Source organism: Protopterus annectens, chromosome 9.part0 (assembly GCF_019279795.1).
Source record: "Protopterus annectens isolate FY-2018-M chromosome 9.part0, PAN1.0, whole genome shotgun sequence".
Taxonomy (NCBI): domain Eukaryota; kingdom Metazoa; phylum Chordata; order Ceratodontiformes; family Protopteridae; genus Protopterus; species Protopterus annectens.
In genome coordinates, this window is record NC_056743.1 from 875,176,434 (window position 1) to 875,197,697 (window position 21,264).

At 37.9% G+C, this 21,264-nt stretch overlaps 1 protein-coding gene across 1 annotated transcript in view; it reads right to left on the minus strand.

The window, feature by feature from the left end:
• Positions 1-21,264, minus strand: part of LOC122811628 (probable E3 ubiquitin-protein ligase DTX3) — a 75,938-nt gene that overhangs the window by 19,227 nt on the left and 35,447 nt on the right. Inside the window, exon 3 of the mRNA XM_044083603.1 lies at positions 1,753-1,970. Coding sequence (XP_043939538.1) covers positions 1,753-1,970 — 218 coding nt within the window. The remainder of the gene's footprint in view (positions 1-1,752; positions 1,971-21,264) is intronic.

Below are 21,264 nucleotides of genomic sequence, written 5' to 3' on the forward strand. Positions count from 1 at the left end.
TGAACAGGGATCTGATGAAAAGCATCTTTTAAATCAAGTGTTACCAGGAATTTGTTGAAAAAGAGAAAAGTAAAGATTCTGACTTTCTGGCTGCCAGAGTGGAAGGAAGGGTAAGGTCCCTTAAACAGTCATTCTGACTTGTTGGGCTGTCTTTGGTTTTAGGGAATCCCTGTGTTCTTTTTGGAAACCCCTTGCCATTTCTTCTTAAAAATCATTTTGTTGAGACTGCTTATCTTACTTCTTGCCAAAACTGGATGAGGAGTTAGAGAATCCCTTAGAAAATTTGGAAAAGGGGTGCTGAAAAATCTTAAGAGATTCCCTGAATGGGCTTACCCCTCTCATCACACTTTTTGATAACCTCTGCACCAGAGAGACCAAAAACTAAATCTCTATCCAGAGGAGAACTAAAAAAAACAGCCAGGCAATCATTTTCAAAACAGTACCATACTGCTCAACCTCTTTGTATATGAAATCTTGACAAAGCCAAAAATAATGTGGGGACAAAGGCCCAAAAACATGCACATATTTTAAATATGTCTTATAAACTTAGAAAGTTGCATTAACATACATTTTCTGAAGGATATGAAGTCTGAAACTCAGATGTCTTTCATTGTATAGTGACTTCAATCCTCAATGATTTATCAGAAAACCACACATTTTATGAAGAACAGACCAAGAATATGAAGCAAAAATCTGGACATTCTGCAAAAATCTGGGCAGTTGAGAGGTATGACTAGCGACCATAATTCAGGAGGAAGTATCAGCAGAGTCATATAAATACTTTAAACAATAAGATTTGACCTGTAAAATGGAAGAAATTAAGCAATTTAAAGCAGGTTATTTTTCCTCACAAGCAGAAATTGCTAACAAAACATTCCTCATACTTTCACAATTAGTCATGTCAGCATGATAATTCAAAATTCTGAAAATCAAAGTTGCAGAAGTGTACACTTTTTTCCCATAAGTAATTCTTTTCCCATCGTTGTCAGAAAGTGTAGGATTGGAATCAGCTAAATGTTTAGAAGCAATTGGATTAACTAAAGCTATAGCTGCTTGCCGGGTTTGGAATGGGCATATAAAAAGCTTAAAAGACTGAGGAACTTTATACAGTCTATCTGCCTTTTTAGGCTGACTGTCAGGAAAACTGAAGGCAGCGATACACACACATCTTCCAAATCTGACAGCACTGGAAGAATGGGTTAAGGTTCTGGAAATTCCACCTGTAACAGCTCATAGTATTTTCTGGGGGACCGAGAAACCTCAATGTTCTCCCACTGAAAACACTGGCACATTCTGGAAATAGTCTCAGAGAAAGAGAAACTTCCACAGGGAGAATCAAAGAGGCATCTCTCTCTATTTCTTTTACCAGAAGCTACCCAATAAGAAGGGTCAATAGCCTGAATTACACCCCAAACCAAATCTACTAAACTACTCCTGTCTGAGGAAATCTGAGGAGGAGTAGAAACATGTTTAGTATTCTGTTTCTTTTTGACAGGAAAAAATTGGGCCAACAGTATTGTTAATGGCAGCAGCAGCTTCCCCTGGAATGGGAACATTCTGACTAAACAGGAAAGCCTCCCCAGGGACCCTGGCAGCCACAGAGGATGTGTCCGTCTCCTAGTCCATAGTGCCTGTAGGTGCTACACCAGAGAGAGTAGGCTAAAAAATGTTTGGTCTGGAGAACCAGCTTTGACCACAAATCATAGATGTCCCTGCTGTATTTAACTTTAACAGAAAAATGTTAAGACTTACCACTCAGGGCCTCCACATCTACTGGTTTTATGATGTATGTCGTTCCATGTGATGACATTGGACCTTCCAGTTGTCACTGATGTGCCTATTGTAAAAGTCAGCCTCTGGTCAAAGGCCCTTCGCAGCAGCCCTGCAACTCTATTTCCCTCTGGTGAATCAGGCAGGAAAGCTTCACGGTAAGTTCCAGAATAGGACATTCCTGGATTTGGATGCTCTTTCTAAAAAAGAAGGGAAAAATATTGTCACTGGTTTCATGTTTCAGTATCTCCTTTTTTGTTTTAATTACTCACTTCAGAAAAGGTACAATTGTACAAGTATCTCACCACAGAAAAAACATGGCCAAATAACAGGAGAACTGCTGCAGGAATCTTTATATGAATGGGGATATTGCTGTACACAGGCATCAGTTCCATAGCATGACTTTTATCAACGTCTAGACATCCATTAACACGTGTGGCTGCATTCTTAACCAAAATTCACAACGGTGTTGCCAGGACTGGTTGGTGGTGCAATTTGAGTCCTTAATCAAAGATGCTCTTGGATGATATATGGACTACTGTGATTATTGTTGGATTAAACTGATTTTGGACAACTACAAGTTCGTTCGTTATTTGCACCATTGGTCTGACTGGCAGGAAGGTGTTTTTCTATTTATCCATTCACTTATGGGGAACAGGCCATCACGGTCATGCTATAGAATGGATGTGCACTGTATAATCCCCTGTCAGGTGTACACAGATAGTGCACACTATTATGGGTATGGATTTGCTGTCTATACTGTCCATGTGCGTCTCTGCAGGGTACAAAAACTCCCAGAGATATGGCTGATGCTCTTTCAGCATCACTGTGAGCACAACCAACCAGACAAGCCAATAAGGATTCCGCAGTCCAATGCCGTCATACATCCCTGTAGTGCATTCATGAAACACACCTACCCATACCAGTTTGTGGGCTCTTAAATGCCATATTTCTGCCAGAACAACACAACAGGTACCACAGTGGGATTCCTGCAGAAACACCTTATTTAATACACCTTCTCTTAGAACGGAAACTTCCAGTCCTGATACTGTGGGGCCACATAGCTCACCCAGCCAGCATTCTACCCATGGAAGCTCTATCTCACCACTATACAATGTGATTCCTGACTTCCACCGGCCTCCTTGCTGTGTGCAAGGCTATCATATTTACCATAACTCATCCTCCTATGCTAGCATTACTGTCTGCCGTCACTGTGCCCCACACTCCAGCTGTGCAAATGATGAGGTTGACTGTGCCCTGCCCATCCCTTTGGCCTATACAGGTATGGTAATATCTGATGCACAACATTGCTAGTCAGTGCACTGTAATGCATAGCTTGTGTGGCTTACTGCATGCAACACTTTTATTCACAGCTGTGGAACAGATGCCACCTCTTTAAAGTGCTATGATGTATTGCACCCACTGATTTGCATGTGTACTTGCAACACCAGATCCTCCAACAGCAGACTGCTCCTCCACTGCTGACACACGTCAGGCAGTGCTATATTCTCTCCATGTTGTAACAGTTTTTGTAGGACCATGATATGAATCATTTACAGGCAAGAAATATCTTGCTGCAGGTTTCCAAAGCATACTGCAGTATGCCATCAAATGTATCCAGGCAGTGATATCAGGCTTTCAGCAGTCCAAGCACATGTTCAATTATACTACATATCTACAACAGAGTGGTGTTATACCCTATCTCTACAATGGTCTGAGGGATGTGGATTGGGGTTGTCATCCAGGGTTCCAAGGCATGTCCAGCATCATCTGCAACACACAACAATGGACACCATTGAGGGTGGTCTACCACACACATTCATGTGATCTGACTATTGTGGATTGCATGGGTGGCACCAAGTGTACCTACCAACTGGATGATCCAAGGGAAACATCACCCCACACAAAATGCTGGTATAGATTGAACATATGCTGGAAGAATCATGGAAACCACTTGAATGATGCCCAGACACATTGCACATAATATAGTCTGGCAGTTGGAGTAGTGTGCACCCTAATGGTTGACATACAGGATGCCATGTGAAGTAAGTGGTATTTGATAATGTAAGTAGAGACAAATGTAGTAGGACCTTAAGGAAATAGGTTATGTTATACAATGCCGCACAGTGGATGTATTCTTCTCTATTGTCCATGATGATTAAATATGCTCCTCCACATGCTGCAGCATTATCTCAAAGAACTGCGATAGGATCTGCAAGACCAACACTTCCTTCATTCCTTCTCTCTCTAGCAGAGTACAAGAGTTACAGGGTTCACTGGAAACATTCCTAAAGCATACACACAGCAGGCTCATCCATAAGGCAGTCTAAGTCCACCAATCCACTCACCATTTATTTTGGACAAACTTTGTACCAAGTCTGCCCTTGTGCTTTAACTAAGTTTAGACAGCCAGACTTTTCTGTGTGTATTTTAGCCTGCACGGTGACTAGTTTGAAGACAAGTGCTTCAGTGTCCTTGTTTGTAAGCAACAGCCTTACAGTCCGTAAAATCCTCCTCCACAGACATCCTGCTGGTCCGCTTTTACTCTCTTCTTCCTAACAGACATCGACATTTATTCTTTCTGCTTATGAACTTTACAATCCAAAGTCCATAGATAACGCCTTACCATTACACAATTGTTCAAACAGTACAGTGCAATCTTTATGTTCTATATCACCATTATTAGTCAGGTTAACTGATATTGGACTAACTCTTCTACTAAAACTGTGTCCTAGAGCAATAAAATCAAGAGTTTCATCTACTGGCATGGAGGCCTTTTAAATTGTATTGTTCCTTTTACCTTTCTCTCTCAGCAGATCTGTGTCTGTTTAAGTTCAGTCACTGATAGTTTTTCTTTGTATCTTTGCCAAGTTTTCAACCTTTGTTCACCCTCGCTAATGCTTGGGCTCACTCTGCTCCCCTACCCCAAAATCCCACACATCAATTCTTACTCTAGAACTCTACATTTATACTTCTATCACCCACATATCCCACAAACCAATATCATCGGTTCCCTCAAGGAAAAAAAAAACAATAGAATTACTCCCAATAGTAACACCCACTCAAGTTTCCCACCCAAGACGCTCTCTCAAACTGTGCTACTCCTTCCCCTATAACTATCACATTACATTTCTACAACCAACCCACTACCCTCCTAACATTTTCTAATCCTAAATTACAGCAAAGATAAAACCCAAGTTAAAGAAGATGCCCCTAAATCAGATTATTTTACTTTTCCTCCTAACAATTCCATCTCCTTCAAATACACAGGACTTCAATCAGTTCTCACAAACAGTATGAACATCTACTCGGCCTGTCTTTCTCCATAGCACCCTATCTTTAACAATCCACACTTGACTTATTTATCTATAAATATCTTAAAACTAAGTATCCAAATTTACAATCAAATAGCAAACCAAGACCAAAATATAACTGGCCACACTCTTCCCTCTGTAAAATATCAATTCAAAACATTAGCAGAAATATTCACCCCAACCCAGGTCCTACTGTTCATAAAAGCATCACTTCTAACCCCAAAACAAACCAGCCATGTAATACCTCTCAACAAAAAACAGAACCCAATCTCACCTTACTAAATACAAACCTAAGATGTATGTGCAATAACATCCATGACATACATGCCTACCTTGCCACAAACTAATGTCATCACAGCTAGAAATATCTGGTTAAAAAATGAAATACAGGATAATAAGATCACCCCCAGGATATAATATACTCAGGCATGACAGACAAAACAAGCATGCAGTTAGTTTAACAATCATCTAAAAAAATTCCTAATTATTACTTTACTCCCACAGGAAATACCAAAATTTAACAATGCTGAACTTCTAATAACACTCCAAAAACTCAACAATAGCAAAACTATATGTTTAACAGCAATTTATATACCACCAGGGAATAACATTGATAGTGCTGCTGAAAACATCCTGTATTGGATCATCCCAACAAATTAACATGAAACTATAATACTTGGGAGACTTATATTAACTGGCAACTCAAATTCCACTACCCCACGGAATCCATACACTTGCACAACTTCAAAAAATTAATAACCACGCACACTAGAATCAATAAAATTTCAGGAAGACACTCAACATTCGACTGGATCCTTACAAACAAACCAAACAAGCTGACAAAAGTAGGCTGCATCTCAGATAGCATAAGTGACCACATTCCAACATATGCCATAAGAACTCACCATAACCTAGAGAAACATATTATATATAACCAAATATGAAATGCAACCAATTTCAGCAAAGATATTTTAAAAGAAACACTAAAACAATACAACTGGAATGTACTTAGAACAATGCCGGTAGATATTGCTGTAGAACACTTTAATAACATATTCTTATAGACATTATCTGGCACCACTACGTAATAAAAGAGTGAAGTCCAACCTCACACCATGGCTAACAAAAGAAACAAAAAAAATTATAATAAAAAGGCATAAAGCCTGGAAAAGTTGCTAAAGAAATAGAACTCAGAATGTCTTCCAGCAATTTAGACATCTTAGAAACCTTGCAAAACTCCATGTCAAACAGGACAAGCAAACATACTATACCAACCTACAAGACAAACATCAAAACAACCGCAAACATGTTTGGTCATCACTAAATAAACTACTACTCCCCTTCAAGACAAGCACTCCCTCTCAAAAAACAGACAATATAGCAGACTCTATCATCACAAAGTTTAATTCCTACTTCATACAATCAATATTATCTCTCTTAGACACTAATACATCTGCCCCCCTCTCTCTACACCCACAGCTCTTCAATTTTAGTCCAGTACTCACCTCACTTATAATGGAGTTGCTCCTTAAACTAAAACCTACCTCTGTAGCTATAGATCAACTACCAACAGACTTCCTAAAAATGGCCGCAGAAGTCATAGCCTTCCCTGTGTCCATACTAATTAACAGGTCTATAGCAGAAACATACATCCCATCACTGTGCAAAAAAATCCTTCATCATACTATTGACAAAGGCAGCACATCTACAGAGTTTAATAACTAGAGAACAACCGTGATTCTCACCCTCCTCTCCAAAATATTAGAGAAATGCATCTATTTACAGAGGATGCAATACCTAACCTTAAATAACCTGCTCTCAGAAACACAACATGGCTTTAGGCCCCAGTACAGCACCACTACTGCTCTACTGCACTGTACCAGTGTAATAAACCAACATAAAAACAATGACCTGATTGTGTCCACCATGTTCTAAGACTTGTTAAAGACATCTGATACTGTCTTACACCAACAACTACTCATTCAACTCTCTGCAATAGGACAAAACTCCTTGTTTTCGTTACTTAGTTACCTGTCTCGAAGGCAACAAGATGCTAAATGGCAACAAACCTACTCATCCTTTCAACCAGTTGCTATACGTGTCCCACAGGGCTCTATCCTGGGTCCTCTCCTATTTAATATATTTATTAATAACCTCCACATCTCCACTCACCATGCTAGTTTAGTTCAGCATGCAAATGACTCAGCATTAACATGTGCAGCCTCATAATTAATAAGCACCAAGACATTACCCAAAAATCTTTCTCCTCTGTAGAAACCTGGCTCAAAGAATCAAGCCTCCTACTTTACCCCAAGAAAATTAAGTTAATGCTTTTTACCTAAAAAGTTGCCAAAATCAAAAGAAATCTTTCACTATAAAGTCAACAACTAATACTGTCATTGAAACTGTAACTCGCAGTAAACTTCTAGGCATTTATAACAGACGTCTCAAATATGACTTGCATATGCTGCACACCATAAATCTACACACCAGAAACTAGGCTCCCTTTATAAGACTGCTGGATTCCTTACACATACTGCAAGAAAAATTATAGCCACCACATTCTTACTGCCAACTCACTTATACTCTACTCAAATCCTAACAAATATAAACAATACTCAAAGAAAGAGGGTCTATAATACATTATCAAATGTTAATTTGTTTGAAAATGTAATTGTTGTTGGGTCTTTCGGCTTTTCCCAGTTAGGGGTCGCCACAGTGGAACTCCGGTCCGCTAATGATTGGCAGTAGATTTTTACATGCCGAGTTGCCGGCCCAGATGCACAACCTTCAACGAAGGTATGCCCATTCACGCATGTCTCCACACAGAAGACGCTCTAGCTGAGAATCAAACAGGACAACATCTTGCTGTGAGGCGACAACGCTACCGCAGCACCACTCGACCCATAAATGTCGAACTGTCAGAATAGCAAAGTCTGAAAAATGTCAAAATCAGCTTTTTCAAAAAGTAATAGCTGACCCACTGCAATTTACTGACGTATCAAGTCCGTATGGCATCGCGCCACAGTTAGTTTATGAGGTAGTTATTAGCTACTAAATAAGTGTATTGAGTTGTAAGATGACTGTGCGGGAAAGCTATAGTTTTATACCATGTATGTATATGTCACATTTATAATAAAATAGTACAAGGTTATGATGTTCTCATTTGAAACTTCACATTCCACTCTCCCCACTGTAGTGCAATCTCGGACTTGGTATATTTAATTAGCAGGGGTGTGGGGGGGAAAGCAGAAATAGGTGAACTACGTACATTTGATTTTATGTTGTAGTTATGCTGGTTAGAGACAGTAGTCTTATTTTACTAAGTTGTTTTATTGTTAGTGTGAATTCCATTTGCTGATACGTTTTAGTTAGGTTGCTTTAAAATGTTTCCAGGGTGTGTGATAAATAGTTATTTAGGTTTGTTTTAAGTAGAAGTTAAAGAGTTAGCTTTACACAGGCATGGGATGTTAATTAGACCAACTATGGCTATTCGATTTTGTGATTTTTCGATCTTCTGAGATTTCGCTGTTAAGGTACTTCGACATTTACAAGTCAATATTTATGTTTTTGAACAAATTAACGTTCGATAATGTAATATAGATCCAAGAAAGAAACTAGACTCTTGCTACAATAAAACATCTAAATTTACCACCAATCTCCCGCATATGACCGACCCACCATTGTCATAGGTTAAAGCAAATAAACTAGCTTGGACTGCACAACCACTTAACATATTCACAACTAACCACAGCACATAAACTCATTCATCAGCCAAAAAAATGTCCTGCACTAAAAAACATATTACTGCCCTACTATCCAACAAGGGACCTCCATTATAGTAACAACAACTTATTATTCACAAATAAGTCAAATAATTTTGCAGGAGACTCGTTCTACTCCCAATACATTGCTAAACTCTGGAATAGTATCCCAACAGAAATACAACTCTCCAACAAACTCAGTAGTTTTAAACCACTGCTTAAACATCTTAACCAATCCTGGTCCTGCCATGTTCATCATCGTGTTAAGATTTTGTGCTCACCGTACGATACTCTCCAAATACTCTCCTTAAACAAAATACTCTCAACTTCTCATTGAAATGACAAAAAAATGTTTATACATAACTGCTGCCTGTGCAATCCACTAAGCTGCATGTGGGCTTTCTCTCTAGTACCTTATACCTCTGTAAAATCTTAGAATGTATAAATGTACCTCCTGTATGTGCATAAATGCAAAAAGAAATTAACTACTCTGTGTTTAACTGGAATTAAGTGTAATGCAATGTAAGCAAATGGAGGTTTTTTCCCCAAACCTCCTCTGAAAATGGTATTACCCAGTTGGACTTTCATGGTAAACAAAGATAGATAGATAGATAGACAGACAGATAAATAAATAAATAAATATCTGTAAAACTCCTAATGTGTCCACTATCGGATGTTGAAAGGTCCTGTAGCAAGGATGGTTAACAGTTCACAAACCTTTGTGTCCACCAGCCAGAACGTCCATGCATTCCACGAGGATGTCACGTGTCTACTAGCTCCAGTATGATGCCTGTGTCTACACAGAAGCAGTTTATTATGCATCACTCAAGGAAGTGAAGGCATATCATATGATGACAGACTGTTCTGAGATGCACAGGGCAGTGATGGCATGCAACATCATGGACAATGGCTCTCAAAGCAGCCAGTAACACATTCTGACTAGGTAAAGCAGATACTAATTTCTAGCATCTTAGCACTAGCAATACATCTGTACACAAAAATGATGGTGCACAGAAAAGCTGATTGCTGTGTTTCATTGTGTTAATTTATATGTTTCTGCATCATGCCACCACGTTTAATTTTGTCATTTGTATATGAAACAGATCTTGCTTGCACAGTGACATTCATTGCGAATATCATTATGTGGTCAATTGCATGCGATGCATACTCAGCTAATTTTCACACTAGCATGTCACTATGAATTGACCCCTCCCCGTATATCCCTGCTCATCATGATATTTTATTTAATGCAATGTACTAATTGTTTCTGAATATCCCCTTGGTTGAGAATGTCACAATGTTTTCTATTTCGGAATTCTGTCTCTATTGTATGTGCTGAATTATTGCAGTTTAATCATTAAAAACTCTATACTTATTGCACTTGTATCTGTAATGCTGTATGCAATGTCTCATGGCTGATGGTCATTTGTACCACCTCACTTTTATTGTTAATGAATTCTTACAGAAATAAACAAAACGGTGTACCAAAACTTCTGTTTTAACACTTACTCATCACCCAGGTGGAAGCACCTTGCCAAGCTATCAGTAAATTTTCTGTTGGTGTCAGTAACACAGCACTTTTATACATTAATCCTTCCATATCCCTTGGTATGACTCATCATGAGCTCAGTAATGGAAAGAAAACTGTTGTCAGAATGGACCAGTAAATAAGCCCATAATGAGAGCTAGAGCACCTTTCCTATCCAGTTCCTCTTCTGAATGAAAACAGAAACAGATTTCAAGAATGGATTTTCTCTGTGTGGTGATGGGGGGGGGGGGTGAAATAAAATTCCCTACATTCCCCTCGCCAAGGCTTTACCCCCTGCAAACGCTTTACTAACAAAATTAATTCTGACGCTGATGCACCTCAGAGAAAAAATTCCCAGTGTAGCAACCTCCATCGAAAAGACTGCATTCTGCACTATTTAATATTATAGCCCAAGTGGCTATTAGGCAAATAGTTCTACATTCACTCAACAGTCTTTGAATCAAATTCTACTGCTGGATGAAAAAAGGTCAGCAGAATCTGCAACTTGATTTTATATGGAACAGACGGCGGTCTAGTGTGTACTAAATTAACTATTTTGCACAACAGGATTAGAAAACAAGTTTTTTGGACAAATTGCTGACATACAACATTGGTACTAAATCTAAATGCCCCTAAGCCATCAAAAGCAAATACACCCAAATTTCTTCTGCATTTAATGATCAAAAGTTTACTCCTCAGTATGCAATTTTTCTTGAAGATCTCCTCAAAGTATAGCACCCATCAGACTTTAGACGAATCTTCCAGTTTACATTGGACCTTCAGTAGTTTTCTGCTCCCATCCCACCCTGGAGTACAACCTATTATGTTGCTCATACAATACAATCACTAAAATGGCAGACTTTATTTTGTAATCCTACTAAATATCACCTATGACGGCTAAAAGGGCTGATCTTAGTTATATTTGCTGTTTAGCTTCCTTTCACCAAATTAATTTATATTTATCATAACTCAACATCACCCTCAACCATTCGGCGACTTGCATATCCCGTCACCAACCAGATCCTCACTTCATTTAATGCCTGTGGTTCATCCAGGTTCACCAGCTTGACTCATATTTTCTCAGCATAAAAAAAATATAAGGATTCTCTGATATCTGTCATGGATACTTCTGCTAAGCCATCACCTGATGCTAATCATCCAGTTAATAAAAACATGGTTTGTTGGCTCGTTCTTCTACAAATTTTTATTTTCCAGATGTTATGCTGATGTATTTAAATTGAACCATAATTACTTATTGATTCCACATTCTTTTTCATGACTGGGCTAAGCCACTCTGCTGTGTATATTCCATGCTTTCCTTACTATCACATTTTTATTAACAGAAATTACATACACCCTTCCTACAACTGCAACATCATTTCCAATTTAAGTGACTAACACCTTGTCTCATTTCCCACTAAGTTCTGGAATATATGCCTTGGGAGCTTAATGCCCACATTCTGTATGACTATCTCTTTCAGGATTTTCTTGCAGAAATTGATTTTTTTCTAAAAATCCACCCTTCTGTTGCCAAGACATTCAAAACATACAAGCATTTCCAAACATGCAGATTAAATTGACAGTTAAGCAAGTGATACACAGTATCATTTTTATAAACTAGGCCAAGTTCAGCAATAGACAAAAGAACCACAACATTTTCAACTTTAAACATATAGCATTTCAAACTTAAAAAGAAAAGTACCTACACTGGTTACTATAGACCATGGGGGTGGACAATCAGTCCCAGTAAAAGAGGACTCCAGGAACGACAATGCAGCTTTAGAATCAAGACAGTTTTTAATCATCAATCACACTGTCAAGACTCAAGGAGACTATTTATTTCTAATCTTGTCTTTCTCAGTTTCCAGTGAGTAGTTTTCCCTCATAATCTGTTCAACACCCCCCATAAATAGAACACTAGGCTACTACTCCCTAATTAAGTAGCCTTTTCGCTGTGAATGAAGGACGACACAACATTGCAGATCATCCCTGCTCATGCCAAAATGAGATCAAGAATAATGTGAGATTTTTAGCACATTTTTTTCAGGCAAAATTATATCACACAAAGTTTGACTACCCTTCTTGCCAGCTGTTTGAGCACAATAAACTCTAAAAAATGCACCCCTTTTAGATGGCTATCAAAGTAAAAGTATTAAAAAGTTAGTGAGGAGCCTTATAAAATTCTTGTGTTAATTAACTCAAATAGGACTGAAGAAGAGAAAGATAATGCAAAGTAGGAAAAGGTCAGAAACTGAATTACAGAGTGAAATCATAACAGCAGAGGAGCAGGAACACGATGTATCACTGTTGATGATTTGGCAGGAGATCAAATAAGTTAAAAAAACACATTATGAGAAAACCTTGTCCAACAAGAAAAAAAAGCTGAAAGTTGTTCAGCAAAGGTTGAATGAACACTGACATGATTCAAGGGTTTGTTGATGAAAATGAAGAAGTGAAAGCCAGGCGTGGTACGGTGAAGGCAAGATTGGACAACTTGAAATATCTTGTTTGAGCAGTAAGCTGGAAAAATGAGCAATGGATTCTGTGAACACTCAAGAGGCCTTTCTTCTTTGGATGGCAGAAAAAGACTGAACACTCACTTCCAGTAACAGCTAAAGGCTTCCTTCTCAGGATGTGCTCTGCCAATTAGATGTCACAGGAAGAGAGGGGAGGAATGTCTGGGCTTTTAAAAGTCGGCCAGCACAGGCTACCTTAGCAGATAACCCAAAATGGCACTGAGATACCGGGAAGGATGAACATGGAATAATTACTAGCCCAAATATGGATGTCTAAAAAGAAGTTGATGGTGAGAGATGTAAGAGTATCCGTTGACCAGGACTACTCCCATTGGATGCGCAAAAAGAGAAGTGCATTCAATCATGTGATACAAATTTGTAGAGAGAGGACAATAAGATGAAGAATGCTATACCCTGCAATCATGAGGATAAACTTGCAAGGACACTCTTAATTTTTTCGCCAGCCTGGAGGAAAAGGAAAATTGGCTTGTAAAACCAGTAAATTGCAGATAAGACCTGGAAAAGACCTTATTGGTGAAAGGGAAAACAGAGCAGAAAGAAAGGAGTGCACAAGAAGGTGCAACATTAATCAAAGAAGCAGAATATTTTCCTCTGTTTAAAAAGCAGACACTGAGAGAAAGAGCAGCTATAGCAAGAGAAGCCCAGGAAAAATTCAATGCAAGAAAACATCATGCTGTGATTATGTTTATGGACTATTATTCTCATAGAATGTTTTTGCAGTGATAGTAACACCAGAGTAAGTAATAAGTGGACTCTTATTTAATCCACAGATTTTCTGCACAATTACTGAAAGAAAATGATGGGGTTTTTTTTTGTCTTTCTTAGTTTTGCATTTTATTATTAAAGGGTATCTGCTTACATATGGTTGTGAATTAGTAAGCATGTTATTCTGTATTTTAAAGCAGGTTAACATCTAAGAGTTTTATTTTAGGATAATACTATGATACAGTCTTCCACAGGAACCTAGTTCTTTGAGAAATTGTGAAACTTTTCATGTAGAGCATGTCCTAAGTGAATCGAAGTTGATTAGTAAAAAGTAGCTCTTGAAAAGAATATCAGTGGGCAGGGGGGTTGAATTATGGGCAATACTATGATGATTAAATGGAAAAAATGGAAGAGGGGAGCTAACAGTGAGGGTAACAGGGAGTTCCTAATGGAATCAGAAGAGGATGGTAAAAGTGTCTTGTATCTCGAACCAAAAAGAAAGATAAGGTTAAGAGGACTAATTAACAAAGTAGTGAACTCAAACTATAGCGTAAGGGTAAAGAAAGTAGTATAGAAATGATGGATTGATAGGCAAAGGAGGAACGACTAGTATGCCAGATACTAAGCGAGAAGGCAGTAGAACAAGAGTAGTGAACAAAAGGATTGGTGACATCTAGGAATGAAGAATTAAAGCAGATAAGAGAGAACGAGGTTAGTATTTTGAAATGAGAGCAGGACTACTACAATGAGTGGAAAACAGTAACCACAGGATATTGGGGGAAGATGACAGCAAGAGAAAAGGAATTATACCTGCACAAGACAATAAACCTAAGACAAAAGTGCACTGTCATAGTTATGACAGCATTTAAGGAAAGTGAGGTGTTTAAGCTATTCAGAGAGAAGCATTCTCTGAGAGGAGAGGAGAGAAGTTGTAAAAATATATGCCTCTACAATCACTGAACAAAATTACGTTACATCGAATGCGACTTACCCTTGTTGAAATCTCTGAATCTTCAATTAACCAAACACACGGACTGCCGAAATCTTTTCCCTGTGAAAGGAGCCACTTGGTCATCGTGGTGAACTTTGCCCTGTCTTGGCCGATCACAGGAGAAAAGAGGTGAGACAAAGAGTGGATGAGAATGAAAAGTAGGTTATTAGATGAGTTGGGGGCAATTCAGTGAGAAAAGAAGAGGGGATATCAGTAAGGAATAAAACAGAAAGTGAAATTAGGCAAATTATTCAATGATAAGATGAGAGATTGTAGGAAAAAAGAAAAGTAGCAAAAAGCATTTGCTAAGAATACATCAAGAGCAGTTAAAATATTAGCAAAGAAATTAAGGCAGCAGAAAGAAAAACAAGAGGGGTTTATCAAATTTATATGGAAAAAGAAAAAGGGATGGGAATAAAGCTAAAATAAATTTTAGAAGAGTTTAAAGAGTATTATATGGCTTTATATAAAGAGAAGACAGACAGAAGAAAGAGATAGGAGATGTAAATGTGTTTTTGAGATAGGAGGACACTGCAACTTAGTATGATGGAAAATTAGTAGTCTAAATAATGGAAGAGGAAATTATAGTAAAAGTGTGGGACAAAATGACTGAATGAAGTCCCTGGAAATTTATGGTCTCACATTAGAATTTTGGGATATTTGTAAAACAGATTTGGTGAAGAGATCGGTTAAGTTGTTTAATAAATTTATGATGGCAGAATCGGTTCCTTCCTCATGGAAAAGGAAGCTAATTGTTATTATTCATTATTCACAAGTAAGGAAAGGATCCCAATATGCTGGCTTCTTATGGGGCAATATCTATTTTATGCCATGTTTATAAATGTTTTATGCAGATGCATGCTAATATACTGGGAAGCTCTTGCCAAAAATTATTCAATTATATTGAACAGGTTTTGTTGCAGGTCACTGAATGATGGACAATCTAATTCCTACTCTGCTGTAAATGGAGGAGCAAAAGGAGAGAGAGAGAAGCTGACACTGGTATCATTGGCTGTGGAAAAGTAATTTGATGGGGTAAAGTCGAATTATCTCTTTGGATTACTGAAGATATGGAGACTTCTAGAAAGTTGGGTAGACATGCTTCAGAATATACAAAAAGGCCAGGTCAAAGGATAAAGTAACAACAGTAGAATAGGACGAAAACAACAATACAGAGGGGAACAAGACAAGTGTGTCCTCTGTCGCCCCTATTGTCTGTAATGTATCTGGAACACCTGGTAGAAGTTATTTGAAGAAATCGGATAAAAGGATAAAATAGGAATTATGGGATAAAAAGGTAATGTTATATGCAGATGATGTGCTGTTAACAGTGTCTAACTGGGACCAAGATAAGAAAGGATTTGACAGATATTACAGGCATTCAGGAAGGCTTTTCAGTATAAGGTTAATCAAAAGAAAATGAAGACAGTAAGGGTGAAGTCAAATGGAAAGCAACAGCAGAAAAAGGAGGGTATAAAAACAGAAGAAAAGGAGATGAAGTACTTGGGGAATCAGAGTAGGCTTGACCATGTAGCAATAAGTAAAGCATACATACAGTAAGATAATGGAGAAGATAAGGGCACAGTTGCTTAAATGGCAGGGCTATAGATGGATTTAGATCAGAGTGTTGATATTGACATAGATTGTTATGCAATAGTTTACACATGCAGGGTAGGCTTTCTGTGACTTACCAGATGGAAAAATACTGAAGAAAGCAAAACAGTTATTTGGGGACTCTGTATAGGGAGCATGAATGTAGTGGGAAACAATGGTAGGAAGAAAAGAGGAAGGAAAATGAGAAGTTTGAGACTTAAGCATGAGCTGCCAGGCAGGTATCACAGTGAATATTCTAGGATTAGTAGACTCTAAGTACACAGCATATTGGATGGACATTATTATAGAAATGGTAAATTTAGACACAGATGATGTTATTTCAGAGTCTATGGAAAAGAGAAGATTGTAAAAAGCAGAGGGAGACTTTTTTGGAAATGGGGGGCTTGGAAAAAGAAGGTGAATGAAGTAATAAAATAGAGATGGAGAAGGAGACAAAAGGAAATAAAGTGTATTTCACAAATGTTAGAGAGTGGAAAACTAAAGGAGTGGGAGGTGATAAAATTGGAATATGGTCTAGATGAAAGACTAGAATGGGTATATCAGGGTTTAAGGAATATGTGGAGAAAACTAAAAGAACAACTAGGCTGAGGTTAAAAAAAAAAACAAAAATAACTGTAGGGGTGTAAAACTGAAGAGTAGAAGGGAAACCTACCAAGGGCTTAATAACAGTAACAAAGGAGTGGTGGTGTGGGCTAATAAAAAATGCAGAGGAAATAAAAGAATGTGTTGGCAGAAAGAATTAGGAGTTGACATAAGAAGGGGTGAATGTGAAGAAATGTTATATATTCCTAGATTTGTGTCAAAAACAAGGAGATAGAGGATGTTCACATGAAAATGCTTGTATAAGTATTTTACACTCCAGTGAGGTTAGTAAGAATGTTTTCAGAAGCCATAGAAGGCTGTTGGAGAGACAAGAAAAGGAACCTGGGCTCACACCTTTTTTAGAGAGGAAATGGATCATCTGTTAAAGGAGATTTAGCAAGATGAAAGAGAGAAAATGAAAAAAGCTGTTTACATTAGGATATGAAGAAGTGATATGAGAGGTGTTGCAGAAAGAAGTGGGGAAGCTAATGATTGAAAAGAAGGCAGTGGCAAAAAAATAGAAAGAGGAAAGACTAAAGAGTAGAACTAAAAAGTGTTGAAATAATGGGAAGCAGATGGACAGTAACAGGTAGGCGGTAGAGAGTCTATGTCAAGTCTTCGAACGCTTAAAATGTCGAACGTTACATGGTCGAGACCAAATGTTCAACATTTCAAGTGTTCGAAGATTGACTTTTAACAGCGTCATATGGTGCAGAATGGGAGAATTTCCCTTTTCTGCACTGAAGTGCGGTCTCGGAGTTGGTATATTTAAGTAGGGGAGTGGGGGGGTGCAGGGGGGCTTGACCCACTGCTTGCAATGTTAAAGTGTGTGTTTTTTTTGTTTTTTTTTTATATTCGAACATCCAAATGTCGACCATATGGTCTCGACCATGTGTTATTCGACATTTTGGATGTTCGAATATTTAACATGGACCCACAGTAGACTGAGTAATGAGTAAAGAAAATGTGTACTAAAGCTAATGAGAGGGAGAGAGAAAGACTGAGAAAGATAGAGGGGATGTTAGGTAATCACAGGAAGAGCGATAGGTTAGAAGGAATTATTCTAAGTGCGAGAAACTATGTAATGGGTCTCTGTATAGAAACATTTAAGTGGGAGGGAGAAGTAGAGTGGTAGGAGATGAGCAAATGGAAATAGTGGAAATTAAAAAGCTTTCTTAAAGTCTGTAAATTTTTGGTTTAGTTTACTGAAACATAATTGTTAGATTTTAAAAAGATAATAACAGATAGTAATAAATGTGACAGTGAATACAAACAAAAGTAACAGGTTAATAAAGAGTAAAGTAATGTAAACTAATTTTTGTTATTCTGTGTTGTATAGGGGGAGGACTAAAATGATGTTCAATCTTAAGAGGAAGGCACTGAAGAATGTTGATGAGATTAGTCATTTTTTAAACCAATATCGTGACAAAGTATAAGCAGTTTTGTATTGGGTTTGTCGTCTTCTTTTGTTTTGGGTTCATGTTGTGACTGAATAAAGGGGAGAGACAGTACATTATGGATTAGTGATGCCAAAATGTTATGTTAACTGTATTGGTATTGGGCTATGCCGGATTATATAACATGCAGAAGAAGATAAAGCAGGTTGCTGATAAAGTAAAGGCAGCCAGTGGTAATTGTTTGCTGCACATGGATGGATTGAAAGGTTTGTTTTGTTTTTTATTGTGTTGAAATAAAGAGTTTAAAAAATGTACCCTCTGCACATTTCCAACAAGTAAACAAGAAAAGAGTACAGCAATGACGGTTTAAATGATTACTTGCAAACACAAGATATTTGCAAGCAGTTTCAAGAAAAGATTAACAATCTCTGTAACTTGCTAGCATATGTAGGGGGCATCCATTTTTTCTACTGCTTTTCAGACAGATCAACATCTCTATATCTTCCAGGTCCTTTTTAATGGATCACTATCTTCTTTGTTAGCTGAGATTAATATCCTATAAACTAAGCCTGCTATATGTTTTTCTCCTGTAGAGTTTCACTCCAGACTGACATTAGATGGCTTTCTTTACTGGAAAGGTTCATCCACTTCAAGTGAGAAACAAATTCATCTGATTAGATCTAATAAATAATAAAAATAATAATAAATTCAATCCCTAACTGGTACTACCATTGACATTATACCTAGCACAAAACTCCTAGGTGTCATCATAGACAAAACCTTACATTTGACCTACACTTCCAGTCCAAAGTCAAAAAGACACATCAAAAGCTTGGCATTCTCTACCGACACAAACATCTACTCAGTGCATCAGCCCGACTTTCCCTTGCCTCTTCTTTTCTATTACCCTCTCTTTTATACAGTGCCCCCCTCCTCACCAACATTCAGTCCTCTCTAAAGTCCACACTAGACTCATGCTACAACAAAATTGCTAAGTTTTTAACTAATGCCTCCTATTCATCCCACCACAGCTTATCATTAAGCAACCTAAAATGGCTTGAACTCCCAACTATCTCACCTTTATCCAACTAACTACAGCTCACAAACTCATTCACAATCCATAAATGTGCCCTGCTCTATCTTCTATACTTACTTTATACCATCCTAACAGACCACTCCGATCCAGCAACCAACTGCTCGTAAATGCAGAAAAACACAAACTTTCGGCTGGCCAGATGCTTTATTCCTTTACCATCGCAAAACTTTGGAAATCCCTCTCCCCAACACTTAGATCCACCCGCTCAGTAATCCTCTTCAAGACATCTCTGAAACAACACCGCTCCTCATCTTGGCTGTGCACATGTGCTAACACCACATCTCATATAACCTAACTTCAACCATCACAAATATTCTCACCCCCACTCTACTACTCTGGCATCCTCCTTTCACATCTACCTGTCTTTTTATTTACTCCACCTCTCCATCATGTCCACTTCCCTCTTCTACTAACCCTCACTGTCCTACCACTGATCCCTCCTGTCTACTTCCTTATCTTCCTAACCCTTATAGACCTACCATTGAACCAGGCGAGACATTCAGATGCTTTCAAAGTCTACCTTAATATCATACCACCACTTATAGCTGCAACAATATCCAGTGACTTCGCAGATTTCTGCAACAGGACTCATGTAGCCTATTGCTAAGCTATTACACCTCCTATACATGTGAAAAGTTTAAGTACCTAGTCTCTAATTAATTCCTATATCTGCTTTGCACCCCCTGCATGGTGTCCTATATAAATTTTGCTACCTGAAAACTACTCAAATAGAATGTTCGCGTGTATATTCTCTGTACTGCTTGTATAATATCTTTGACTTTTAGAATGATTACTCATGTACTGTTTTTTTCACCAATTGTATAAGCTGCCAATAATATGTACTAAATGTCTTTATTAATGTAAATTCTGTATTGTATGTGAAATGTCTTATATGTGGAGCTTTTCTCCCCAGGACTCTACTGAAAATGGGCAATTCTGGGCCAGCTGGACCATCCCAGTAAACAAATCCAAATAATTAAATAAACTTGAAGTAGCCAAAATTGTTCCTTATAATTCTGTGGGTCAAAATTGTCATCCTGTAATTACTTGGTCTCAGCAAATCAAGAAAGAATTCTACATGATCACCTCTTCTTTCCCTGCCACACCCTCTTTCCAAACTGCCAACAGTTCTGATTTTCTCTGGCCAGCCATGTGTAGAGGGTCACCTTAATTATGCAAATAAGTGAGGGAAATAGCTCATAATCCCTTTCTACAAAAGAACAGAAAGTATGACAGCACTCCCACCCATTGCAAAACAAGTATTCTGTCCCAGTGTACACTGCATTGTAAAATAATTTAAATTGTCAAGGTTTAACATATAAATCAAAGTTGAGAACCCTAAGTCTACCATCATCACAAGGATTGCAACATCCAGAAATTGATTTATGTCCATTTACCACCTATATTTTACTGCTCCTTCTCCTTCTTCCAGGAACACAAATAAGTAGTAATTTTTCTTCTTTACTTTGTGGTAATCCTTGCTGGGAACATGTCATTCGATTGTCAGTTCTAGCGGAGCAATCAAAGAAATTTGAACAAAACAATTTTCATCAACAGTGGAGTTTTCTTTTTTCTCCACTTTTTGTGACCTTGGAGTAGGTATATTTAAGTTCAAGGAATGTGGGGGTGTCCTCCCACATGGGGATGCAGGATGGCTTGCCCACTGCAAAAAAGCAAAAAAAAGCTTACTTCTGAGCTCTGTCAAAAGAATTTTTGGCCATGATAAAAGAGTTGCTGATGAATCCATTATCTTCTTACCCCTAATATGACAACAAAATACAATGTTCTCCTTTTTAATCTAATATACTAGAATGGCTTATGTTTGTATGTTTATGGTCTTCTCTTCCATTATATAAATCTAAAACTTTCAGTGTAAACACTAAAACTGTATATTTTCCTCCTGCTGTATTCAATAACATCCATAGTTTATATAACTACGTTTTCTCTTTTCTGTATACTACATTTT